This window comes from Chaetodon trifascialis, chromosome 21 (genome assembly GCF_039877785.1).
Source record: "Chaetodon trifascialis isolate fChaTrf1 chromosome 21, fChaTrf1.hap1, whole genome shotgun sequence".
NCBI classification, from domain to species: domain Eukaryota; kingdom Metazoa; phylum Chordata; class Actinopteri; order Chaetodontiformes; family Chaetodontidae; genus Chaetodon; species Chaetodon trifascialis.
The window spans coordinates 20,663,310-20,690,770 of NC_092076.1; the positions used below are offsets into that span (position 1 = coordinate 20,663,310).

At 45.5% G+C, this 27,461-nt stretch overlaps 1 protein-coding gene across 1 annotated transcript in view; it reads left to right on the plus strand.

Annotated features, from left to right (window-relative positions):
- Positions 1-27,461, plus strand: part of LOC139350068 (signal transducer and activator of transcription 5B-like) — a 50,506-nt gene that overhangs the window by 10,000 nt on the left and 13,045 nt on the right. The window contains exons 4-12 of the mRNA XM_070991160.1: positions 2,869-2,958; positions 3,173-3,350; positions 3,698-3,828; positions 6,869-7,020; positions 10,350-10,505; positions 24,171-24,350; positions 24,657-24,744; positions 26,532-26,654; positions 26,946-27,038. Coding sequence (XP_070847261.1) covers positions 2,869-2,958; positions 3,173-3,350; positions 3,698-3,828; positions 6,869-7,020; positions 10,350-10,505; positions 24,171-24,350; positions 24,657-24,744; positions 26,532-26,654; positions 26,946-27,038 — 1,191 coding nt within the window. The remainder of the gene's footprint in view (positions 1-2,868; positions 2,959-3,172; positions 3,351-3,697; positions 3,829-6,868; positions 7,021-10,349; positions 10,506-24,170; positions 24,351-24,656; positions 24,745-26,531; positions 26,655-26,945; positions 27,039-27,461) is intronic.

Genomic DNA, 27,461 nt, shown 5'->3' on the forward strand with positions numbered 1-27,461 from the left:
TAAAGTTAGTGACTTGCTGTTTGTTGCTGGTTAAACTACGTCTTAAGATCTTTCTATGTAGTGTATAAAATTAATGAATGGAAACTGTAAATCCAGTTTACTTTGTCTGCTTTCAATTGACCCCAGGCGACCGTGGCTACCCACTTAAGAGCTGGCTGATGACCCCTGTCACCAACCCTCAGACTGACCAAGGGCGGAGGTACAATGACCTCCATTCCCGCACTCAGTCAGTCATTGAGAGGACAGTCGGTCTGCTGAAGGGACGGTGGCGCTGCCTGTGCAGGACTGGGGGTATGCTGCTGTATAGTCCCAAGAAGGTGTGCCGCATTGTGATGGCGTGCAGCGTCCTATGTGGCACACTGGCACGCCATACCGCTGCCAGACAGCATATCCCCCACCAGACCCTTCACGTCCACCTTGATGTCAGACCACTTCTTGTTCACTTCTGCTTGTGTCTGCTTCTCTGATCCCACAGCATTGACAGTTTCTCAGACACTCTCCCACTCACTCCTCTTCCATTTGTTGCTTATGCCGGAGGTCCTCCGGCGGAGGACAGCGTGCCAAAGAGCGCATTTTTGCACACCTCCACTTCAGCGAGTAGCGCCTCCCATTTGCTTTCTGTGAAATTCTTTTTTGATTCTCTGATCGTGCAGAGAGGGGAATCCCAGGTGCAGGGCTCATTTAACTATGATTTGTGTATTTAAATAGGGGCGTGGACAGGGAGGGGTTGGGTACTCCAACATGTGTGCTCAATTCCACGTTGATTGGGATGTACAAAGGAAATGTGCTTGGATTTGTGCGTGTGCACAGATTCATACATCTGGATATTTTTGTGTGTATGACATTTTCTGGATTTGAGCATACGCCATGTCTCAGTAGGAAATCCACGCAAGTCTTTGTACATGAGGCACCTGGTCTGTCGCGGAGGAAGGACGGACGAAGGATGGGCAAATGCGGAGAAATAATAAGCATGACATGTGCATGTTGTGTGTGTTGCTGCTGCTCACCGATGCATGGCATGTTGTGTGGTGATCAATAAAGTACGGATTATCTTATTATATTTTCAATGGGATTTAAGTCAGGGCTTTTTTAAAGATTTCTCAACCCTGTGCTGAGCTTGTTGCAAACAAAATTGCCTTCAGTGTACACTTGCTGTCTACTTAATTACGATAAAAGCTGTCTAAGTCTAAGTAATGAGGATGGTGAAAACAAACTGGAGGTCAAGGCTGGGTGTAAACACATTGTCTGACCTTCTACTGTTACAGCTCACATCCCCAGTCATTCCAGAGAATCGCCCTAGTCCTGCGGTGGAATTATGGCCCTCACTTGATCATCCCTTCAACTGATACACAATTCAGTCACCAATTGACCAATCCTAGTCCAGATGAGGTGCGGAGGGACTTGAAAGGGATTTGATGCCATGGGAGTAAGGCTGTCCAAACTGGACAAAAATGATGTAAAGTAATACTATACATACATACTATAGATTAAAACCATTTGAATATCTATTTTTGCACATTATGTCCATAAAGGTATATTTACTTAAACGTGAACATGTCTTAAACATTACAAAATGATCAAATAGAATAATGTCCTATTCTATAAAACTTTTAAAGATCTATTTGTCTCTGTGTCTCTCTTTGTGCCATGGTTGACTCTAGAGTGACAGCTAAGAACACGCTGATCATTTTAATTGATAACTTATTCAATAGCCTATTTTTTATACAGGTTAGGTAATATTTATACTGGTGGCATCTACTTTCCAAGCAGGGTCAAACTGGGTTGTGAACTCTGCCATCATTACGACATGGTTGTTTCAGCTTGACCTACATTTCACTTTCAATCAATTAAAGTGATGTTGTGTGTAGAGTTTCCATTAGAAAAAAATTGGTGCCTGTCCTAGAAGATTTCAATGTCCTGGACAAATGGGAGGGATTGTGGTCAGTTATTGTCTGATTATGGACCTTATTTTCCCACATTTTTGTGTCCAAGCGACTAATAGAGAACAATCATTTTTGAAGCCACCAGACTTCATTGAAAGAAAGTAATTTTGTCATTGTCAAACACACTTTATTAAAAGTCAGCAGAAACAAAGTAAAACTCACCAAAACCTTTTTGGTTTGTCTGTCACAGTTTCAACACTCACCACCAAGTCTGGTTTGGTAGAAATAATTCACTGAGTTGGATTTGAAAATACTGGGAGACAAGTGTGAGACAGAGTGGATACCAAAGAAGCAGCAGGGGTTAAACAGCCTGTAGAGCCGAAATAGTTTCACATTTAACTCACCAAACATTATGACCAGAAGGATTGAAATATGTTGGACTTCAACAGATTTTCCCAGTTAAAAAACATTTAATTACTGAATAATGGAAACTTTGACTTTTCCACATTATATATTGAATATAAATTTTCATAATTGAATGTCTGTTTTTTGTTTTTTGAGACTGAATGTGACTTAATTTACATAATTAAAATTCTGCACTTTATGATGTAGTCCATGATATTAAATGCATAGTGTGGCCCATAAATGTTGACATTAAAAACGGTGTTTTCAATCTTTTTTGCACCATACAGCATTTTGGAATTGTTCCAGGGGGCTTCAGCATGCATGCTAGAAGATACACATGTACAACACAAAGTCACATTTGTCTATAGGTTCACATGCCAGTGCACAGATCCGCCAGTTTCGAGTCAGGCATGATTTCTGTCTTTCCAACACAAAAATAAGCTCTGTGAGCAAGCAAGCAATCTAAATGTGTTTAATGTGTGTGTGTGTGTGTGTGTGTGTGTGTGTGTGTGTGTGTGTGTGTGTGTGTGTGTGTGTGTGTGTGTGTGTGTGTGTGTATCTGTGTGTGATATCGTGATAGAGCACTTATGACCGCTGTCCTTTGGAGCTGGTACGCTGCATAAAACACATCCTTCACTCAGAGCAGAGGCTGGTTCAAGAAGCTACAAATGTAAGTATTAAGTGGGTTATTGATTGTCAATATCTGTGGTACAGCTGAGAATTATACACGTGGAAAAGATGAAAAAAATCCTGGTAGTCGTTCTCCCTCAAAAATAAATTACATGTATTAGTGTCATGGTATTGGTAGAACCAAAGTGAAGGGACAAAAAGAAAAAAAAAAAACACTGAAAAAAGGCATCTTTTTTTTTTAATGTTTTGTGTAGGCCACCTGTGGGAGTGGGGGACAAGCCATGGACAGTCTGTCCCAGCGCCACCAGCAGATCAACCAGGCCTTTGAAGAGCTCCGCCTGGCCACACAGGAGACTGAGAATGAGCTGAGAAAGCTGCAACACAATCAGGAGTACTTCATCATCCAGTACCAGGAGAACCTGCGCATCCAGGGTAAAGACAGACACACACAGAAACATTAAGACATATTAAGAAAGCTGTGTACTAATCCCAAGAATGGACAAGTACACACACCATTACACACCCAATCTATGTCTATGCCTAGAGCCCTCGAACTAATTGTTGGCTCATGTGTTTGCGAGTTAAATTCACCAAATACAAAATGCAACAAAATCAAATTTCCACTCTTGTTTGAACCCAAAGAAAGCCACCTGAAGATGTTTGACTTTGACATGTAGTTTGGTAGAAAGCAATCTGCAGTCAGAGGCTGCTGAAAAGTTTCCAAGACTATGTGACGTGGCTGGTGTTTGTAATGTCCTGCCTGTCTTGTGCTTTGTTAGCCCAGCTGAGCAGCCTGTCTTCACTGCCTCCAGCTGAGCGCTCCCAGCGGGAAACCACCCTACAGAGCAAGAGGTCCACTGTGGAAGCCTGGCTCACCAGAGAGGCCAGCACACTACAGAAATACAGGCTTGTATGAAGACACGGCACCGGCATTTCATACACACACACACACACACACACACACACACACACACACACACACACACACACACACACACACACACACACACACACACACACACAAGTTGTAGCTCTGCAGTAACAGAATCTGGCACATATACACACAAATGATTCAGGCAGTGTTTATAACACAAAGACTTAACATTGTTAGGGTGTCCAGGTATATTAACAGCCACCAAAAATAAATTTGGTGACCGATTTTCGCACTTTGTATTATTTTCAGGAAAGGAAAGGCATTGAGAAGGCCCCTCAACTTGCTTAATAGGGTTCTTTCACATTCTCATCAGTTACTGAGTGTGATATTCATATGTCTCTGAAATATCGTAACGTCACTGGACAGAATCAGGTGTCAGTTATATGAAGGCATCCCATGCAGTAAATAACTCAAGTTTTTGCAGGCTCCTGGATCTGATAAGGTGCTGTAATAACTGGGTTATTACAGCACCTTATCAGATCCAGGAGCAGTCAGGTGTGGTGTTCCACAGTACATCTGGAGTATTTGAATGGAACAGTGAATTGTATTGATTTGTATCCCAAAATTTACTGAAAAAAATAGCCTGTTTTAATCACTCAAGCATGATGACAAGCACGAAGTGGTCGGTCTTGGGCGGTCTCATGTAGAATGTGTAGCAGGGCAAAGTCTAAGTGTGGATGAAGTGGAATGTAAATTTGACGGTGTGATTAATAAATGCACTCGGCTCACATCAGTGGCCTCGTAGCCCTGAGACAGCAGAGCCAGTCACAGTGAGACATGATGACAATACCTCATCAAAGGAGGTCATGGAAATCATATTATTGTTAACTTATTGGGATTATTGTTTAACTCCCAGCACCTGCAGCCACAGGCAGATGGTGTGGGTCTTTTGAGTACAATGGGAATAAAAATTTTAAAAATAGTTTGTTGAAGCTGTGTATATAACATCAAGCTGACTCTGTACCAGTCAGAATAGTACTGTATCTTGCATCATAAGTGGTAACAATGGCACTTCTATTCATTCATTCCTATCCGTTTCATTAAATTTCCTTTATTTCTTATTTTTAATGCATTTTATTTTAATTCAATTCAATTAAATTCTTTACACTTATGACTTGTATGTAATTCCTGGTAATATTATTTCATAATCACATGTCCCCCTGAACATAATTTCACATAATTCTAGTCTGGAGATACAAGTATACTCACACGTCATGCTGTGGTTGGTTTAGGAGATTCTTTCTACAGTGAATAACAAATCACTCAACTGGAAAAAGAACTTACTGTATATACATTTTATTTTTGCCTACATTATCTAAATTAGGACACTTATGTAGTTGAGTTACTGTTATTCACTTTCTGCAGTAATTTGATTTGTTCTGATCTCTTTGGTCATTATATATATACATATATATTATTATTGTTTTTATCATAAATAGTTATCACTGCTAACTGATCACTGCAGCAGAAGACATTTCTGCTGAAATGTACGATCAGCTACATCAGCTACAGGGAGAGAGAGAAACAATGATTGCCTGCGTCCAGATCTTTGAATCTATGGAACTATCTAACAGAACTGTCAACTTGGTGGAGTGAGTGGGTTCAGACATCTGGACCAGGCAATGTGGATACGTTTATGTCTTGGGATTGGATAGGGAAAAATTTATTCCCCCTCCCTATTAGAATCCGAGAGGAGGCAGTGTCAGCCTGAAGTCTCACTGTTAAAAACAGTGAGACATACTGTAGTTTAGACAATGAAAATACTCAAGCGATAGCTGTGGTGGAAATTCTTGTGAGCTGAAGGAGGGAGTTCACCAGGAGACTTCAGATGTGTTATGCAGAGGTATTTATTGCAGGCTTGATGCATCAAGGAGAAGTTGATGCGCAACACAATGTCCACAAGTGAACCAAGGTAGTGCCGCACCAAACTCTGAAGATGTCCCTTCTAATGGGGTGTATTAATAGCCCCAATGTCAAATGTTTTCCCTTCTACTTCTTGAACTATTTCCCTACTATGGATATTCTGTACCCTTCTTCTACATTTCTGGTACTCTATTGGATAGTCAAAACCCAAACAATAGCTCATACCATACTTACGTATGCCCTGACATCCATCCCTCTAACTGAGGACACTTTTGACCTAATTCTCTTAAAATGTCACCTGAAGCATTCCTCCTTGAATTGGTCCAGTATCAGTCTATACAGTTTATCTGTAAGACCTTGGCTACCTCACAAGGAGAGACTTCCTATCTACTGTCTGCTAGAATGGCCTCCAAATATTATGTTAATGTGTCTCTGTCTGAGGCCTCTGTGTTGTCCAACCCTGAGACTTTTGGGCGCCTAACCGTACAGAAAGCCTGTGATAGAAAATTCCCTCACAATAGCAATAAACATTATTGCAGCAGATTCAAATATATACTACATAGATACTACAGAGTACCTTTACAGTAACTCTTTTTCGCACCACAGTCACACAACATTGATTTTTAGTAGCTCACAAAAGCTCCAGTTCAGTGTAATAAGATTGAGGAGGCCAGTAACACATAGGTCTGTTATGACATTTTACTCAAATCTAGTCATAAAGTTTAAAATTGTAAATGGACTCCATTTTTATAGTGCTTTTCTAGTCTACTGACCACTCAAAATGCTTTACAATGCCTCATTCACTCATACATTTAGAGCAATTCAGGTTTCAGCATCTTGCCCAAGGATGCTTCAAGATGCAGACTCGAGGAGCAGGGGATTGAGCCCCCAACCTTCTGATTTGTGGACAAACCACACTATCTCCTGAGCCACAGCTGCCCAAAATAAGTTTGCTCTGATGGCAATTTATGGCAGGTGTAGTAAATATGAACAGTAAACACAGCACCACATAAAAGTGGATTTTTCAGCAAGGTTACTGTAGTGCACAAAAACATGATGTTTCCTGCTAACCTAATTTTTTTTTTGTATGTTAACATACCGACAGGTACTTATGCAAATGTTTCTCAGCATGTGACTGGTGATGTGTTTGCAGGACCTGTCAGAACAACACCAGAAGACCCTGGCACTGCTGAGGAAGCAGCAGACTCTGATCCTGGATGAAGAGCTCATCCAGTGGAAGAGGAGGCAGCAGCTGGCTGGTAACGGGGGTCCTCATGAGGGGAGCCTGGATGTCCTCCAGTCCTGGTATGTACTAGACATGCTTATTAATTATTTTTTATATATTTAATTATTTCAACTAGCATTATATGCACCGTCACAAAACTTCCAGTTGAGTGGACGCTGGTGCGGTTTGCGGCCGCTATTCACCAGTAACTCTTAGCTTTTAAAGTGTTTCTAAAGTGTTTTATGAATGATTAAATCATTCACTGCCTTCCAAATTATCAGTGATTCTGTTGCCATTCTGTCATTCTGTGAGGAGGCTAATATTAGCCTACCTGTTCGACACGCCATCTGGCTTCGCGTCCCCACTTGGCCAATGGAGTTCACTATGTGGGCCAGCAAATTCTACATCTGGTCTGCACTAGTCTGGACTCTCCTGTCGCCAGTTCATCAACCCGTGGCAGGCCTGCTCCAGTATTCAGCTGCTGAACTCCTCCGACTCCGTGTCCACCTGTCTGAGCCTCTGCCGGCTGCACAGCACCTTCACTGGGACATCGCCCCCCTGCCTCGCTGGAGATACATTCATTGCGGGTCTCGCCGGAATTTCAACATCGACAGCTCCAAAGCTATCCAATCCCTCTGGTCCACCACTCGCCGCCCTCCCAGGAACACCGGCCGGGTTGCTGACCACTGCGCGCTAGCCAGCATTACCAGCTCGGCTACCTCCACTCTCAAACATGATAACACCGCTGTCAACTTTGGTCTGCTTAACATCCGCTCACTCTCGAGCAAGGGTCAACTCATTCGGGATCTCCTCACTGACCGTAAGTTTGACTTTCTCTGTTTGACGGAAACATGGCAACAACCCAATGACTTTTCACAACTCAACGACTCCATTCCGTGGGGGTTTGTTTACATCTCTCAACCCTGCGGCTCATTGTGGCGGAGGTCTCGCGATAATTTACGCCAGAATTGGAAAGTCCTGCCGGTGTCCGTGCCTGCCTTCTCCTCAATGGAATGTTTTGTGTGTAAACTATCCGGACCCACTCCCACCATGATTGCTACAGTTTATCGTCCACCTAAACCACACAATGACTTTTTAAATGATCTTGCTGCTCTCCTCACCCATCTACTGTATCCACTCTCTCACCTAATGTAATACTGCTGGGAGACTTCAGTATACGTATGGACAATAGTACTCTTCCTCTAACCAGAGACTTCTCTTCCTGCCTTGAAAGTTTTGGATTCCACCAATATACTGATTTTTCCACTCACACTAAAAGGCATACTCTGGATTTAATCTTCTGCTCTGGTCTCACCCCCTCCAACACCCCCAATGAACTCCACATAACTGACCATTTCCTCCTCTCATTCTTTGTCACACTCTGCCTCTCTACCACCAAGCCATCACGTCTTATTTCATTTCGGAACATTAAGGACATCAATATGGATACTATTGCCTCAAGTGTTGCCAACACCCTGACTCCTCCTCCAACCCTGATGCTCAATATAACAACGGTCTCACCAACATTCTCAACTCTCTTGCTCCTGTGAAAACTCGGTCTGTTTCCTTCTCCCATACTGCTCCCTGGTATACCCCTGAACTCCAGTCCATGAAAGCCAAAGGTCAACAACTTGAACAGCTGTCACCCCAATACTGAAAAAACCTGGTTTAGACCTCAACAATTTCAATAACCTTCACCCCATTTCTAACCTTCCCTTTATCTCCAAAATACTAGTGAAAATAGTTGCCAATCAACTCCATCTCCATCTTACCCAAAATAGCTGCTATGAACAATTCCAGTCTGGTTTCCCCCCTCGCCATAGCACCAAAAATGCTCTCATTAAAATAACCAATGACCTCCTCATGGCAGCTCATTCTGGTCTACTCACTATCCTCATCCTCCTTGATCTGAGTGTGGCCTTTGACACTATTTCCCACACAATCCTCCTCAATAGACTCTTCTCCATCATTTTCACTCACACCCCCCTTGACTGGTTTTGTTCCTATCTCTCAGGCCGCATTCAGTTCATCCAACTCAAAACCTTCAAATCCCAAACCTCCCCTCACTTCTGGTGTGCCCCAGGGCTCTGTCCTGGGGCCCCTCCTCTTCATTACTTGCCTCATTCCCCTTGGTAGCATTTTCCGTAAATTTAATGTCCTCTTCCACTGCTACACGGATGTCACCCAGCTCTACCTCTCCACCAAACCCAACTGCTCACTCCCACCCTCTGCCCTCATCAACTGCCTATCTGAAATAAAATCCTGGTTCATCTCAAACTTTCTAAAATTAAACAGTGACAAAACTGAAGTCCTCCTCATTGGCACTAAGTCCACACTCTCTAAGTCTGCCAGCTTCTCCCTTACAGTTGACAGCTCTTCAGTCTCCCCCTCCCCTCAGGTAAAGAGTCTGGGTGTCATCCTCGATAGCTCACTTTCATTTCAATCCCACATTAATAACATTTCCTGGTCTGCATATTTCCATCTACGCAGCATCAATCGTCTCCGTCCCTCCCTCACCCCCCATACTAATTCTATCCTCGTTCACAGCCTTGTCACCTCCCGTATTGATTACTGTAATTCTCTCCTCTTTGGTCTTCCTCACAAATCCCTCCATAAGCTCCAACTCGTACAGAACTCAGCCGCTTGCACCATCACCAAAACCCCCTCTTTTCGCCACATCACCCCTGTCCTTCTGCAACTCCATTGGCTCCCGGTCAAATTCAGAATTGAATTCAAAATCCTCCTGTGTGCATTTAAAGCCATCCACAACCTCGCCCCTCCCTATCTGTCAGATCTCCTCCATGTCGCCACCCCTTCCCGCTCCCTCAGGTTCCTCCTTCTCCATTCACCTTACTGTGCTCCCTGCCCGCCTCAGCACCATGGGGAGCTTTCAGCTGCTCTGCTCCCCAACTCTGGAACTCTTTGCCACCGGACATCCGTAACATCGACTCTCTTCCCCACTTCAAATCCAGACTCAAAACCCACCTGTTCAAGAAAGCATACTCTGATTGCACTGTCCAATTTTTGGCTCTTATCTGTGTATAGCTCTTGTTGTTGTTTCACTGTTCTTGTTTTATCTTGTAAAGTGTCCTTGAGTGTCCAGAAAGGCGCTTTTAAATAAAATGTATCATTATTGTGATTATATTATAGGGTGGAGATTTTCTTTTCTCTCATTTTAATGACCTCAACAAATACATTATTTTTTGTAACAAAGAAAGTTTGAAGGAATTTTTTTTTTCTTTCAGTTAAAGTGTTGACTGTAATAAAACATATTTCCCTCAAATCTAGATATATCTTATATAATAAGATATGCATAGATAAATATGTGCAAATATACTCGCATAAAGGATCTCGGCTTCATTTTCTTCCCTTCTACTTCCCTTCTCCACCTCCTCACCATGCCCACCAGGTGTGAGAAACTGGCTGACTTGATCTGGCAGAACCGACAGCAGATCAGGCGCTGTGAACATTTAACCCAGCAGCTTCCTCTGCCAGGCCCCATGGAAGAGCTACTCAGCAAACTCAACGCTGACATCACTGATATCATCTCTGCCTTGGTTACCAGGTGAGAAATAGACTTTACCTCTTCAGTGTTTTATGGAGGTCGCAATGCAGTGTCTGTTCTGATTGTGCAACTGTGACTAGGTCTTTACTCTTGTGAAGTTGCTGGTGTGTTCCTGGGAAATTTCCCGGTCCAGTCTGTGTTGCTTTGTGGAATTGGATTAGGCTCATGCCCACATGCTCTGGGGTATTTTGTTGTGGGTCCTTATGGGGGTATGGGTTGCTAGGGCTGCTATGTTGCCTGGAGTGATGTTCTCAGTAGGTGTATGGCTCAACCAAGATTGTTCCTATTCTCTGATTCTGTTTTGTTTTCTCTTTATGCCTCCACACTGGCAACAGCCATGACCGGAGGAATAATGTTTTTGGGTTGTACATCCATCGTCCCATTCTCATGAGCTCAGTATCTCAGAAACACCTTGTGGAATTCAAATTTGTCACAAAAGTTGGATTTGGAGTTGGACTCAAGGATGAACTGATTAGATTTTGGCGGTCAAAGGTCACTTGGCATTGAATAACGGCTAGAAAGGTGATTTTACAGGAGATTATAATGTCACGGTGAAGTTGTCCTTTGACCTTTTGAAAATGAAATGTCATCATTCTTCATTTTTTGATGATGAGGCATTTGTGTGAAATTTTGTCATAATTAATTATTGAGTTGTATTTTGTGTGTGTCTTTCGGCCACTACCACTAAAATCTCATCAGTTCATCTTTGAGTGAGACAGGTAGACTGTTAGGCTGACCGAGTAGTCAAGGAGGCACATGAGGAGAGTGGTGAGGTTTCCGTCTTTACTAGTTCGGTCAATCGATTAAAATATTTAATCACAATTAATCTCATGAATGTCATAGTTAACTCGTGATTAATCGCAAATTAATCGCACATTTTGATCTATTCTAAATGTCCCATTAATTATCATTTTAATACTCTTATCTTATCAACATGGAAAAGTGGATAGGCTTCCTTTGTGCAAATGTTTTTTAATTGAAAACAACAATGTGTAGTGTCTTATTTCACACTAACATTCTAACTTTGAGTATTCACATTTGAAGCAAAATCTCACACAATTTAACACTGTCAATAAACAGATGACAAAAAAAATAAATACTTTGTTACAAAATAGCCCCTTCAACAACCCTTTCTAAGGGATAAAAACAGGGTGATACAAGATAAAGTTACCAAGTGCACATCACTGTAAACTAGGACTCTTTCATTTCTTAAGTTTCCTTTGAACATACAAGGGTTGTGCCAATCTGATCACGTGATCGGAAATCGGGGCCATTCGCATGACTGCAGACTCAATTGGATCAGACATTATGTCCTGATCAGGTATCGGATAAATAATATATATACATATGTATATTTATTGTTATTTTTAATCACATTTACAATATATGGGCTAGTGATTAAAAATAAATTAGAATAAAATAGTATTTATTAACTACCAACGTTTACAGGCCGGGTCTGTGTCTGTGACAGACGCCACTGAACGGCAGCATGGAGAAGTTTGTTTCGAAGCTCGGGATCTCAAGAGGTGGGAAGGACAAAGCTGCTTTTAACGCCACAAACTTGATACGACACCTCAATACACTGCACTGCAGTTTACAATACACTGCATTGAGAATATGAGTTAGGAGTGCAGTTCCAAAACGCACAATACTGGCCTTGATAACAGTCACTTTTATTTGCTCATTTGTTTGCATTTGATATTTTGATGCCTATTTTAAGTTAAGCAGCTATTTGTTTTAATACTAGACTACTGAGTCTTTATACCGTGGTCTGGGTAAATACTCAATTCTGATTGGCTGCAGGGTGTCCGTTAAAAAGTGTTGTGGACACCTATAAAAAAGTTCTGGTCAAATAGCCTGATTGTTCTAAATTATTGCGCTGGCTCAAACGTTAGTTGGTAACAGTGGCAACAGAAACTCAGAACATACGTTAACATACATTGTTTCACAGTTTATTTATCACAGCGGGAAGACAGTACAGGACACACACAAGCGGTAAGAGGTGCACTTGCCCTCTGAAATAATACTTTGTATCACATAACATAACATTAAGCAATCATCTCACTTCCCTCCACTGATTAGGCCTAATATAACAGCTGCGGCCGACCGAGCTGCAGGTTCTGTGGCCAGAGCCGGTTACCTTGGCAATGCGTCACAACGAGAGATATTAAATAGTCCACTAGTACTATACCTAGTGGTGCAACCTGGACACATCTTCAGATGATGTAACTGGGGTCACGGGGTGTTTCGGGTCTTACATCAGACACCCTCAGGCCCCAACTTGTGTCCAGGTAGCGCACTACGCCACGTGCCCCCCTTCCTCAACCAGAGCCAGCGGGAAGCCCTTTCCGCAGCTTCCATGATGTTCTTCATGGCTCTTCATCTGCGCAGTCCGCAGATCCCTAACAGACCCAGGACCCGATCTAGAGACTGCCCTGCAAAGCCCCTGCAACCCACTTCAATGGGCTCGCAGCGGGCCTTCCACCCATTCCTCCGACACTCCGCCACCAGGTCAGCATACCTTCTTCCGTTCCTGAGCTTCCTCCATCCGATCTTCCCAGGGTACAGATAGCTCCATCAGCACCACCTGCTTGCATACCCTGGACAACAAGACCAAGTCTGGCCGCAATGTTGTTGTTGCAATGATGTCCGGGAATCTCAACTGCTTCCCCAGGTTGACCAGTAGTTGCCAGTCCCTTGCTGATGTGAGCAGGCCTCCCTGGATCTTCTTTGGGGGCTGGGGCTTCTCGCCTGCTCGAATGAAGACGATGATATGCTTGGTGGGGTGAAGCCGCTTGCTGTTATTGATGCCAGTGCAGATGGTGTCTGCTGCTGTCTGCAGCACTTGGTCATGGCGCCAGCGGTACCTTCCATCCCCCAAGGCCTTTGAGCAGCAGCTGAGGATGTGCTCTAGAGATCTCCTTTTCTGGCATAGTTGGCACGCTGGTGAATCCACCAGGCCCCAGGTGAACAGGTTGGCAGGGCTTGGGAGAACATCGTACACTGACTGGACTACGCTCACGCTAAGAAGTACCAGTCCTAAGTTGCAGCGTACCAGAATGACGGGGAGAAACTCAGTTAAAAGCCAGTAGTGTAGTCGCGATACGCAGGTATAAACCGTATACCGACTGGAAAAGGTCAGTGATTTGCATATACCCAGTGGTTTAGTCTGCCCTGTATACGCCCTATACTCGCTAGAATTTTTTTCCATATATCCACTTGATGCGCGACCATACGTAACATCATTTTGTAAAAACTTTCACAGGCTGATTAATTCATCAACTGTCTTTGTTCACATGACTTTTGGACCTCTAGCACTTCCGTCGCCCGTGATGGCAGCAACACAACAGCAACACAATTCTTTAGGAGGCATTCTCCGCACTATTGCATAAAGGAGAAAATCACCGAGTGAATTACAAAGAGATGAAATGAAAAACAACACCAGACAACACTTTTTCCAGTGTTTTCCGGAGCACGCCACTGAACCCACGGCCACTTTGGGTGCAGCTTCAGGAGAAGAGGTTGGAGAAAAAACAAAACAGCCAGATGAGGATGAAGCTGAAGCTTCTCTAGATACCCCAGAGAAGGAGCCCTACGCTAACACAACGCCAACCGCTAAGTGAAATTAGCATAGAAGGGGATTGTTGGTATATTTAAACATGTTGTAGCATCCCACTACATAAGCCACTACATAAGCCACTACCATCAGCTGGTTTCTCAATGCTTTATACGTGAACAACCAGGCTTCTGTGTGCTATAGCCAACACCAAAACAAGCAAACTCAGCTGACCAACTTTTAGCTCGGCTCTTTCACTCACCGCCTTACACACTCAGAACATCCCCAGTTCCCGCCCACCTCCCACCTCCAAACAACCCATTGTCATGGGAATCACAATGACTGACAGGCTTCTCAGCTCCTAAGTGTTTGTCATGTTCATGAACATCAGGGAAATCGCAGAACTATGAACGGTTATACAATATCTAAAAAAAGAGTGATAAATTAAAGACTGTGTGTGTGTGTGTGTGTGTGTGTGGGGTGGGGTCATAAACAGAACATAATGTTCATATCTCCTTGATGAGATAGGTGAGAGTTCCTGGCTGGCCTTCTGGAGTGAAAGTCAGGCTAGGGAATTTAAGAGCTGGCATCCCTGGTTTTATTCATGTACTAAAAAAACATCTGAATCTGAATCACATTAACTATGCAATGATAATAATAATACATAGTATACATCTTGAGAGCATTCTGAAAGACTGGTTATGTTATCAACATGTTAGGAAGCAGCATCAGACACAAGGTCATGATGGTGCTTATGAGGTGTTGCTCCAAGATGGTTGTTGTTCTAAGACGCGTTATTCTGAAACGGGTGAGTACAGACAGTATAGACAGTATACTCACTACAAAAAACTAGACTACACCACTGTTAAAAGCCTCTACCAAACTTTGCCACCCAAACATAATTCATATCCCAAGATATTATATGCGCATGTAACGAAAACACGGAAATAGCGCACGTCAAAGGTACTGCATCTGCTGATTTCACCACTTCAGACAAACCTCAAAATCCCAGTATCATATGAAAGCAGAGAGTCTGATGATCACAAAGATGTGTGCCTCCTCACTGTGCGACGAAAACTCGGAGAGTTAGCAGCCAAAGAGTAGCAGAAAAAAACTTCGCTAAATCATAAAGTACGTTTTACCTTTGCAGTTTTGTGGTCAAAAGTTATATTCCAGCCCAAAAACATGCTGCTAATGTCTCCTCCTATGACTCTGTGTTAATTTGAGATCAATCACGAAGGTCCTGCTTGTTTACGTAAAGAGGAGGGGGTTTCTAGAGTGGAGGGAGAGTTCTTTATGCAATAACCTATCTCTGGCGTTACTTCTTTCTGGATTGTCATTGGTGTTTCTATGGTGAATTTGGGCGGGTCACTGAGCTATTGACCGGTGTAACCACGCAGTTAGTTTCACCGCTCCATCTCATGAATGAGCAGAGCGTTCACAGAGGAGTCTGCTGAGCAGCCCGAAGTTATATTTTACTGTTTTATTTGCATTTCATCCTTTTATGAGAGCTAACAATAGCAAGCAGGAAAAAGGCTGAAAAAGTGTTTTCAACAGAGGAATTTCTCTGTATGCTTGGATGAGATAACGGTACTCTGCTCAGATGTGCCTAAATGATCGCCTGGACAGACCTGTGTTAAAACATCTGTAAAACTGCTCGGGTTCATTCTTAGCATGTACTTTTGCACAGTCACCTTTTCCTCGAGTAAAAATTCAACCAGATACATTGAAGGGAGTGGACTTCATTTTTGTTATGACGATGCTACAATTATGTTTTTATGTTGTTATGACCTCTATAGACATATGCGCAGCATTTTTTTAATGATGGTAATGAAACTGATACCGTTGCTATTGTTAGATACTGCGGGATACCTTATTACCGGATTACCGCCCAGCCCCAGTGGACACTTTATTGCTGACACTGAATTTTGCGGTGAGGATGCAGTAATGCTTTTCTTCTGATGACTCTTCTTTGAAAGCCATAGCAGCTGTCACTGCTGAAATGAATAGGGCACCACTAAAATCTTCACAAATCTTCCTTAAGGTCTTTTCAGTCAAACTGGAGTTTGGTTTGCCTTTCTAGCAATTCTATAAGCAGTTCTCTTCAGAAAGTTTTCTTGGTCTTACAGTCCTCAACCTGACCTCCAGTGTTCCTGTTAACTGCCATTTCAGCGTTACATTACAAACTGAGGGAATGGCTACCTGACAACACTGTGTTATCTTCTTATGACCTTTTGTCCCAACAATCAGTAACAAGATTTATCAAGTATTTATAAAGCCTTGAAAGTTGATTTGAAATTGCCCAGCCATTCCTAACAACGACAGTGAACAAGCCATAGCACTACCAAGCTAATTAAGGACAGAGACCTTGGTAAAAGTTATCTGAGATGTCATATCTCTTGGGTTGCCCAAACTTTTGTATGGTGATCCATGAGTGAGAGGATCCAGTGGCTCTGGATGGTTATGGTTATGCTGTGGGGGGTATTTTACTTGCATGGTTTGGTTGTTCTGACTGATCCCCTTGATACCTATGATAAAACATTACTATCCTGGTGGGAGTGGTCTCTTCCAGGATGACAGTTTACCTATCCACTGGTCACAAGGGGTCACTGAATGGTTTGATGACTCTCCTAACCTCTCTCTTGCTCGCCCAAACATAATCATTTTCTGTTTCTGAAACGGGTGTGTTTTGGACCCAAATGCAGTTTGACGAAGAGCAGGGACAGCTGGTAATGACCTTTATTTATATTGAAGAAAAAGCAAGGTACGGAGCAGAATGAATAGCTTACTGCAGCCGCTGATGACGAGGAGGGAGCTCCGCTTTCAGCCGCTGATGACGCGGAGGGAGATCCGCAGCCGGGGGAATCAGCTGATCGAGCAGCGGTGCCGGCAGGGAGAGAGCAGAGGAGTAGTTGGAGGCAGGCGTGGAGGTCGAAGCCAGATGAGCAGTACACGGAAGCAGAAGTACCGATGGGGAGCAGGCAAGAGGATAACTGAAGCTAGGCTGAAGGATCGTTACCAGCAGAGCAGTCAGACACCAGGAACGCTGAGGCAGAGCACGAGGTCAGGGACGGAAGGCAGGTGAGTTTACCGGGAGACAGACGAGGAGAGCAGGTCGGGAACAGGCAAGGTCGGCAACGGGTGATCAGGCAGGAAAACGCTGGAAAGTCTCGCATACTGCAGAAGAACAATCTGGCAACGAGTGAGAGTGCTGGAGAGGCTTATATGCAGGGCTGATTAAGATGAGCTGCAGCTGTGACGGCAGGTGAACAGAGTAGCGTTGATGAAGTGGGCGCGGCTGGCAGGTAGCGTGGTGAAAACACTGCAGCAAGGTGATCGGAGGTGGATGAGAGACAGAGACTGTGACAGAACCCCCCCCCCCAAGGGACGGCCCCTGACGTCCCAACCTGTGCTAGTGGAACCGGGTGGGTGGAGGGGGCCTGGAGGAGGGCTAAAATTCTTCAGAGGCCTCCGTCCCAGCCTCCTCACCCTCCAAGAATGAACCGTCCTCTTCTGAGGCTGACCCCCCGTCTTCCTCCTCAGACCCAGATGTCCCAGATGCAGGAGGGGACTGAGGGTTGGTGTTGGGCCCCCCTTGTGTCGAAGCGATGTTGGAGGGCTGGTCAGGGTGTTGTCGATGGAACTCCCGAATGAGCCGTGCATCCAGGATCTGACGGGCAGGGACCCATGTCCGCTCCTCTGGACCGTACCCCTCCCAGTCAACGAGGTACTGCAGGCCTCTTCCACGACGACGAGAGCGCAGCAGGCAGTGTACCATGTAAGCAGGGCCCCCGTCAATGAGCCGAGGAGGTGGGGGTGGCTGAGAGGCAGGCAGCAGAGGACTCTCCCGGAATGGCTTGACCCTTGAGACGTGAAAGGCGGGATGGATCCGCATGGTACGGGGCAACTTGAGCCGAACAGCCACTGGGTTGACGACCCTCTCGATGGGGAATGGTCCGATGAACTTGGGAGCCAACTTCTTCTACTCCACCCTCAGCGGAAGGTCCCGGGTCGACAGCCACACCTTCTGGCCCACCTGGTAAGGAGGAGCCCGGGAGCGGCGATGGTTGGCGGCTGTCGAATACCAATCTGCGGTCCGAAGGAGTGCAGACCTGGCCTGTGTCCAGGTTCGGTGACAGCGACAGATGAAGGCTTCAACAGACGGGCAGGTGGTCTCACTCTCCTGGGCTGGGAACAGGGGAGGCTGAAAGCCGTAGGCACACTGGAAGGGAGAGAGCCCAGTGGCGGAGCTGGTGAGGGTATTGTGGGCATATTCAACCCACAGCAGTTGCTTAGACCAGGTGGCAGGGTGCTTGGAGGCCATGCAGCAGAGCGCCGTCTCCAACTCCTGATTCATCCTCTCGGACTGACCATTGGATTGAGGATGAAACCCAGAGGACAGGCTGGTGGAGGCTCCCAAAAGACGACAGAACTCCCTCCAGAATGCTGAGGTGAACTGGGGGCCTCGATCTGAGACCACGTCAGACGGGAGGCCGTGGAGCCGGAACACGTGCTGCAAGACCAGCTCAGCAGTCTCCTTGGCCGATGGGAGCTTGGGCAGGGGCAAAAAGTGAGCCATCTTGCTAAACCGATCTACTACTGTCAGAATGGCGGTATAAACTCCTGACTGTGGCAGCCCGTTGACGAAATCCAGCGAGATGTGGGACCAGGGTCGATGAGGCACAGGCAGAGGTTGCAGGTGGCCGGCAGGGGCCCGTCTTTGGGCCTTGTTCTGGTTACAGACTGGGCAGGCATTTACAAAGTCTCTGGTGTCTTCATCCAGTGTGGCCCACCAGAACCGCCGTTGCAGAACCTCCTTGGTATGCTGAATTCCTGTGTGACAGGTGAGTCGGGAGCCGTGGACCCACTGCAGGACCTCAGACCTCAACTCCTGAGGGACGAACAGGCGGTCTTGGGGACAAGAGCTGGGCCCCGGCTGATCCTCCAAGGCAGCCTTTACCCGCTCCTCCACCTCCCAGGAAAGGGCGGCCACCAGGCGGGAAGTGGGAAGGATGCTGTCTGGACGGGAGGGGTTCTCCTCCCCGACCATGTACTGTCGGGACAGGGCGTCAGGTTTGACGTTGCAGGAGCCTGGTCGGTAGGAAAGGGTGAAGTTGAACCTGGCGAAGAATAGAGCCCACCTGGCCTGGCGAGAGTTCAGTCTCTTAGCAGAGCGGATGTACTCCAGGTATTTGTGGTCGGTCCATACGAGGAAGGGGGTCTTGGTTCCTTCCAACCAATGGCGCCATTCCTCCAACGCCAGCTTCACTGCCAACAGTTCACGGTTACCGATGTCATAGTTCCTTTCCGCTGGGGATAGACGCCTGGAAAAGAAGGCACAAGGATGCAGTTTTTGATCCTCCGCAGAACGTTGAGAGAGGACGGCCCCCACCCCCACATCAGAAGCGTCCACCTCCACCACAAACTGTCTCTCGGGGTCAGGAATCAGGAGAATGGGGGCCGAGCTGAATCGCCCCTTAAGGTGCTGGAATGCCTCCTCGGCGGCTGGTGTCCATCGGAAGGGAACTTTGGAGGAGGTGAGAGCAGAGAGGGGAGCAGCCACCGCGCTGTAACCCCGGATGAACTTTCTGTAGAAATTGGCGAACCCCAGAAAACATTGCAACTGCTTACGGGATTCAAGGACTGGCCAGGAGGTGACGGCTGAGACCTTGGCAGGGTCCATCTCCATGCGGTTCTGGCCGATGATGTACCCCAGGAAGGAGACAGAGGAGGCATGGAACTCGCACTTTTCTGCCTTGACGAACAGGGAGTTCTCCAGCAGGCGTTGCAGAACAGTCTGGACGTGATGTATGTGCTCTTGCTTGGACCGGGAGAAGATCAAGATGTCATCCAGGTAGACGAACACATACTTGTTGAGCATGTCCCTTAGAACGTCATTGATGAGGGCCTGGAAAACAGCTGGGGCATTGGTGAGTCCAAATGGCATCACCAAATACTCATAGTGACCTGTGGGCATGTTAAAGGCCGTCTTCCACTCATCCCCCTCGCGAATGCGAACCAGATGATAGGCATTGCGGAGGTCCAACTTGGTGTAGATGGTGGCCCCTTGGAGAAGCTCGAAAGCTGAGGCGATGAGGGGGAGAGGATAACGGTTCTTCACCGTGATTTCGTTCAGGCCATGGTAGTCGATGCAGGGCCTCAGGGAACCGTCCTTCTTGTCGACGAAGAAGAACCCCGCACGAGCAGGAGACGAGGAGGGTCGGATGACCCCAGCAGCCAAGGCGTCGCTGATGTAGGTCTCCATGGCCTCCCTCTCAGGTGCAGACAGGGAGTAGAGACGACCCTTGGGAGGTGTGGAGCCGGGCAGAAGGTCGATGGCGCAGTCGTAGGGCCGATGAGGGGGCAGAGAGGTGGCCCTCGCCTTACTGAACACCTCCCGGAAATCGTGGTAGTCAGGGGGTACCATGGAGAGGTCTGGGGTAGCACAGGAACTGGCAGGCGGAGTGGAAGCCACTGCCTGTCTGAGGCAGACCTGGTGACAAGAGGGGCTCCATCCCAGGATAGACCCTGTAGACCAATCAATATGGGGGTTATGGCGGCGAAGCCAGGGGTAGCCGAGGATCAGTGGTAAGTTGGGAGACCTCAGGACATGGAAGCGGATGGTTTCTTGGTGGATGCCAGACAGGAGCATGGTGACGGGTGTGGTTTGATGGGTGACGGTCCCCAGAAGATGACCATCCAAGGCGCTGGCCGGCACAGGACGAGGAAGAGGATCCTGCTCAATGTCCAGCTGACGGGCGAGTTCCTCGTCGATCAGACTGACATCTGCCCCAGAGTCGATGAAGGTGGCGAGGGTATGGGATCCCCCTGCCAGCAGGAGCTGGACATGGAACAGCGGTCGTGAGTTGGGGACAGAAATCTGGGACCGGCTCAGCAGGATGTCCCTCTTTACTGCTGAGCCCTCCCTTTTACTGGACACCTGGAGACGAAGTGACCGGCCTGGCCGCAATAGAGGCAGAGATTCCTTCGGCGGCGTCACTCTCGTTCCTCAGGTGTTAGACTGGTGCGTCCCACCTGCATAGGCTCCGCCCCCCCATGAGCGGGTTCCGAGGGGAGGACGGGGGCACCAGAAAACTCACGCTGGCGGACAGGAGGTCGACGGTCTGCTGCCTCTTGTCGTTGCTCCCTCCTTCTCACCTGTATACGCCTGTCCAGCCTCGTGGTCAACTCAATGAGTCCATCCAGGGAATTGGGGAGGTCAAACGAGACCAGCTCATCCTTGATGTAAGGAGCTAGTCCGTTGAGGAAAGCGTCACACTGTGCAGCAGCGTTCTAGTCACTGAGACGAGCCCGGGTTCTGAAGTCAATGGCATAGTCGGCAACAGTCCGATCCCCCTGCCTCTGGCTCATGAGTCCCCCTGCAGCATCAGGACCTGAGGAAATGGGTCCGAACACCTTGCGTAGCTCCTCTGCAAAAGCCTGGAAAGAGGCGCAGGCTGGTGTGCCTCTCTCCCACTCCGCCGTTCCCCACAAACGTGCCTTTCCAGTGAGATGGTTGATGGCGAAGGCGACTCTGGCTCCCTCTGTGGCAAAGGTGTGGGGTTGCAGGGCAAACAGAATAGAGCAGTTAGTCAGAAAAGGACTGCAGCCCTCAGGGTCCCCAGGATAGCGTTCTGGCGCCCCCACTCGGGGTTCGGATGTGGTGCTCGAAGATGGCCCTGGGGTGGGAGCAGGAGGGGCTGGAACAGAGGCAGCAGCGGCGTGTTGAGTCATAGAGGCGGCCATGTGTTGTACCTGGGTGGCTAGCGAGGTTAGCGCTCGTTCCAGAGCCGAAGCTGACTGACGAGCCTCTGCCGCGTTGGAGGCGAGCAGAGCCTCATGCTGCTGGAGCATTCCCTCCACCCGAGCTAGGCGAGACTGAGGAGAGGCGGGATCTGCTCGGTCCATTTTTGGCCAGATTGTACTGAAACGGGCGTGTTTTGGACCCAAATGCAGTTCGACAAAGAGCAGGGACAGTTGGTAATGACCCTTATTTATATCGAAGAAAAAGCAAGGTACGGAGCAGAATGAATAGCTTACTGCAGCCGCTGATGACGAGGAGGGAGCTCCGCTTTCAGCCGCTGATGACGCGGAGGGAGATCTGCAGCTGGGGGAATCAGCTGATCGAGCAGCGGTGCCGGCAGGGAGAGAGCAGAGGAGTAGTTGGAGGCAGGCGTGGAGGTCGAAGCCAGATGAGCAGTCCACGGAAGCAGAAGTACCGATGGGGAGTAGGCAAGAGGATAACTGAAGTCAGGGGGAAGGATCGTTACCAGCAGAGCAGTCAGACACCAGGAACGCTGAGGCAGAGCACAAGGTCAGGGACGGAAGGCAGGTGAGTTTACAGGGAGACAGACGAGGAGAGCAGGTCAGGAACAGGCAAGTTCGGCAACGGGTGATCAGGCAGGAAAACGCTGGAAAGTCTCGCATACTGCAGAAGAACAATCTGGCAACGAGTGAGAGTGCTGGAGAGGCTTATATGCAGGGCTGATTGTGATGAGCTGCAGCTGTGACGGCAGGTGAACAGAGTAGCGCTGATGAAGTGGGCTCGGCTGGCAGGTAGCGTGGAGAAAACACTGCAGCAAGGTGATCGGAGGTGGATGAGAGACAGAGACTGTGACAGTTTCTCCCTCCATTGAGTTTATGTCATTATTTGATCAGGAGACTTTCCATTTACCAAAGTTGGACAGTGTCTTACCTATGTTCAACCCAAGTCATCTGATATGTACTGTATGTGCTGACCCATTCAGTTCAGCTGCCAGTGCAGGTTATCCTACATCATTATTATGTGTTTTTTGTTGTTTTTTTCAGACCCACCGCCACATGGTCTTTATGAATGTGTGTTTATGTGCGTAGATTTAGCTGACAGGTTGTGTCCTGCAGAGTAAAAAGCAGAGTCAGCTTCAGTGTTTGATAAATAGTAAAATAAGTGATGGCAATACAGAATAGCTTTGATTGCACAGAAAGGGGAAATCCTCCATAGACATGCTACTTCAGAGCACTCTTGGGGCACCCCTATAGCTCAGTTGGTAGGGTGTGCATCAGTCCTCTGCGGCAGCCACAGCTTCGACTCCCACCTGCAGCTCATTTGCTGCGTGTCATCCCCTCTCTCTCTGCCCCCTTTCCTATCATATCTTCAGCTGTCTCTGTCATAAAGGCTAGAAAAGGCCAAAAAAAATTTAACAAAAAAAAAAGACATGCTACTTCAGGAAACACCCATGGAAGTGGTACCCATAATGTACTCATAATACTACTCATGTACTACTACTGTACTACTCATAATGTGGACATTGAAATTCTCCACAGTGGGGGGCATTTCCTTGTGCAATTCCTTGTCTCTCTATGTAAGGGTGTAACTGTGTCACTATACATTTTTGTTATTGCCTTTGTTCTACTGGCTGTTAATTCCAGCGGTTTCACACTGCTGTGGGATCGTGTTTGCGAGGCTGCTGAAAAGGAAACTGTGGTCAGTTGAGGAGCCTCAGATTCGGAAGAAGCAATGCAGATGCTGTCCTTCTAGAAGTCATGTTTTTATAACTGTCTAGTCTGCATTGTGCATCAGGCAGCTTATTCTTGGTATCTTGTGGACTTTGTTGAGTGCAGGTATCACTGCTGTAGCGACTTCAAAACACAAAGAGTCACTGAGAGGCTGAGGCTGGGGCCTTCCTTTGTCTGACACGCTTAACAGAAAACAATCACTGCGATACAGAAAAATATGTTTAACTTTTTATTAACAAAAACAATAATCAACTTATGATACTGTGCACAAACTCATAAAGTGACAACAGTGATCAAAGAAAACAGCAGTCAATATACGGTGACCCTGCTCACCCCCTCTCTCTCTCTGGTCACACAGGTGAGCAGGTGCCTGCGTTAACCTGTATTAACATTCCTGCCCATATCCATGAAACCTACTTATTCCCTCATCAACATGATCACACAAAACCCTAAATAATATTGCAAACAATAACGAACACCAATATTTTAACCATCATACCCCTACAAAATACGTCTAAACTCAGTCATGGCTCCTACAACTGCCTTTGGATAACTCAAACCTTGTCGTGAGAGAAAATGTTGACTAATCCATCATTGTCCCCTCTTCTCTTCAGTACCTTCATCATTGAAAAGCAGCCACCCCAGGTGTTAAAGACACAGACCAAGTTTGCAGCCACAGTGCGCCTTCTGGTGGGTGGGAAGCTCAACGTCCACATGAACCCACCTCAGGTCAAGGCTGTCATTGTTAGTGAGCAACAGGCCAAAGCTCTGCTGAAGAATGAGAGCACACACAGGTGAGGGGCACATGCCAGCATGCAGACTTGTGATAATGATACAGTAAATGCATTGGTGGAGCACCTTGTATACATATGGCTGGTACAAAGCAAAAATAATCTGTGATTATAGCAGGTACTAAAGCAAAAATGCAATTAAATTGTTAATTGGCAGTTACTTAACAAATAGAAATGGTTTCACGGTGACTTAGTCATCATGTGAGATCAATATTTGAAATGTGTAATCCTACTTCATGGAAGATGTCTACAGCTACAGTCACTAAGAATGTGGTAATCCTTTTTAACTGCTTTCTTTTGTTCTGTTAGTGAAAGCAGTGGAGAAATCCTCAACAACAACTGTGTTATGGAGTATCACCAGGCCACTGGCACCCTCAGTGCACACTTCAGAAACATGGTAAGCTCTATTGGCTATCTTTTTGGGAGTGTAAGTGTGATATATTACTGATATATTCTTTTTTTAAACCACCACCATTATAATTTTTTCTTTTTGCTTGTGTCAACTTAATAATCAAGCCTTGGACAGGCTTCAGATGACGGACATTGATTCTGATGTTTTTCATAGATCATAATTGCATGGAGAGAATATTCAGGTCATATTGGCCTGATCATTATTATTATTATTATTATTAGTAGTAGTAGTAGTAGTAGTAGTAGTATATAACATATTATATTAACATTAAAAACATTAAAGCATAACATAGATTGAACCCTGATTTTTAAACCCAGTTTGGCATTCCTTCTTGGGGATGGAGGAAGGATTTTTCTGCAGGAAAGATTTCAGGAAGTATTTTGTTTTCGATGGCCAGGGATTTATTTCCTCTGTGGCAGCAAAACACAAGATTACACAAGCCACCAGAAAGTCCTGTAGGTTTGCTTGGGCTAAGTAAATACTTGTAGGGATGAGGAACCAGCAGGCTCACTGTAAATGGAATTGAAGACACTCACTAGCATTACAACATGAAGGCTACAAACAAGCCGCAATGTGAAACTCTCTATAGATAACACTCATTCCATTAAAAAATAATATCTGTTGTGAATTATGTGCTGATTTTCAGTCCTCAAATATAATTCAAATGCCCATATCCAAACATAAAGGAGGGGAGGAAACCTTTTGAAAAAACACACTAAAATAACCAGGTGATAGTACATTTCATTTTAAAACAACCTAAGATGAAGTTACTGTTATAGACAACTTAAACCAGAGCACAGTGACAGCATGTTGTCCCACATAAATGCATGCATAATTATAGAAATCTGCGAACCAATTGCATCATACATAGCCATACCATGAAGTTTATAGCATGTTCTAATGTTGACAATGCAATGCTTTGACAGTAATATGGCAGAATTTAACAATGTTTTGAATGAACAGGAAATAATACAAGATGGAAGTCAAACCGTGACCTTGAAACACTACTCCCAATTTCAAATTGGAAAACTGAAAAATGAAACAGAATTTAGTACTTATTTTTTGTTTTTGTTTTTGTATTCCAAAAAACTGGTGGCTTTTCCAGCAGTGAGCAGACACTGATTCGCTAATTTTATCATTTTCTTCTCTGTGAATGCACTGTATACTCAAAACATTGCTAGAAGCAATGGAGAGATTACAACTGAAATATTTACAGTACATTTTTCAAAAAGAGATAATGAAGCGTAAAGGTGGTGTTATTGTATGTTATCAACAAATTTCATGAAAGCCAACAACAACCTGATTCTTCTATCAGATATTGTGTGTATCTAAAGACTGACACATGTTAGTCCTCCATGTAAGCATGGGCTAGAACTAAAAGGCACAGAGAGCAGTCTTTGTTAATTATGCTCCAAAACTCTGGAACAGCCTCCCTGAAGGGGTTCTAAATCTGTTGTGACCTTCAAACAGAATCTTAGGACACATCTTTTTAACATCACTTTCTACTGCAGTGTCTCTTCTTTTTAACTAATGGCTGTTTTACCTTGTCTTAACCAGTTGTTTAAATTCTACTTTATCTTATTTTATTGTATTTTTTCACTTGTTTTTATGTTTCATCACACGTTATTTTTAAGTACTGTTTTGCATTTTATCCATGAATTGTGTTATGTAAATATAGTTTATTATTATTATTATTATTATTGTTATTTATCACGTCTCGTGTCTGCACTGTGTGTGTGTGTGTTTGCATGTGTGTGTGTGTGTCCTTACAGTCACTGAAGCGGATCAAACGTTCGGACCGTCGAGGTGCAGAGTCAGTGACGGAGGAGAAGTTCACAGTTCTGTTTGAATCACAGTTCAGCGTAGGGGGCAATGAGCTGGTCTTCCATGTCAAAGTAATCAGATGGGACATTTGATGTTTGATTTATGCTTGGTTTATGCTTGTGAATAACAGCTGAACAGCACTTTTAATTTAATGATCAGCTTTACTCCTCAGCAATCTGCTACTGATTTCATCTTCACTGTCTTGGTCTCCCTTGGAAGACTTTAAATACCAGCTAGAGTTCAGAAAGAGATTTGTGGTTATGTCTAAGACTTTGTCTGTGCTTAATATTTTCAGCATTAAGCATTTACTAATAATCAGATCATTTGAATGACACCATCCCTCTTGCGTTTGTGACCTGCAGACATTATCGCTGCCTGTGGTAGTGATCGTCCATGGCAGTCAAGACAACAATGCCACAGCAACAGTCCTATGGGACAACGCCTTTGCTGAGCCGGTTAGTTGACTGTTTTCCACAATGGCCCTTTTGTACAGTAATTTTTGTGCTTCACCATGTCAGATGGTTCCCTATAACCCCACATCTCGTGTCAGGTATTAGCTTAATAGGCTGTTAAAGTATAAGTCTTGTTTTTTTTTCCTTTCAATAAATAATCAAAAAAATCCCATGTGCAGAGCGAAATCAGCAATGAATGTTTTCTGCTAACAAGTATTGTGTGTGTATATGTGTGTGCTGATGTATTACTCACATTGTGGCGCCATACTTTTGGGGAGAACATGAAAGTCCCCATAATGTAAATCATTATGTTTTAGGGCAACCAATCATCCAAAACTACAAAGATATTCAATTTATTGTCATCTATGACAAAAAAAAGTGTCAAATCTAGAAATTAGAGGACTTGACCTCAGCAAATGTTTTTGT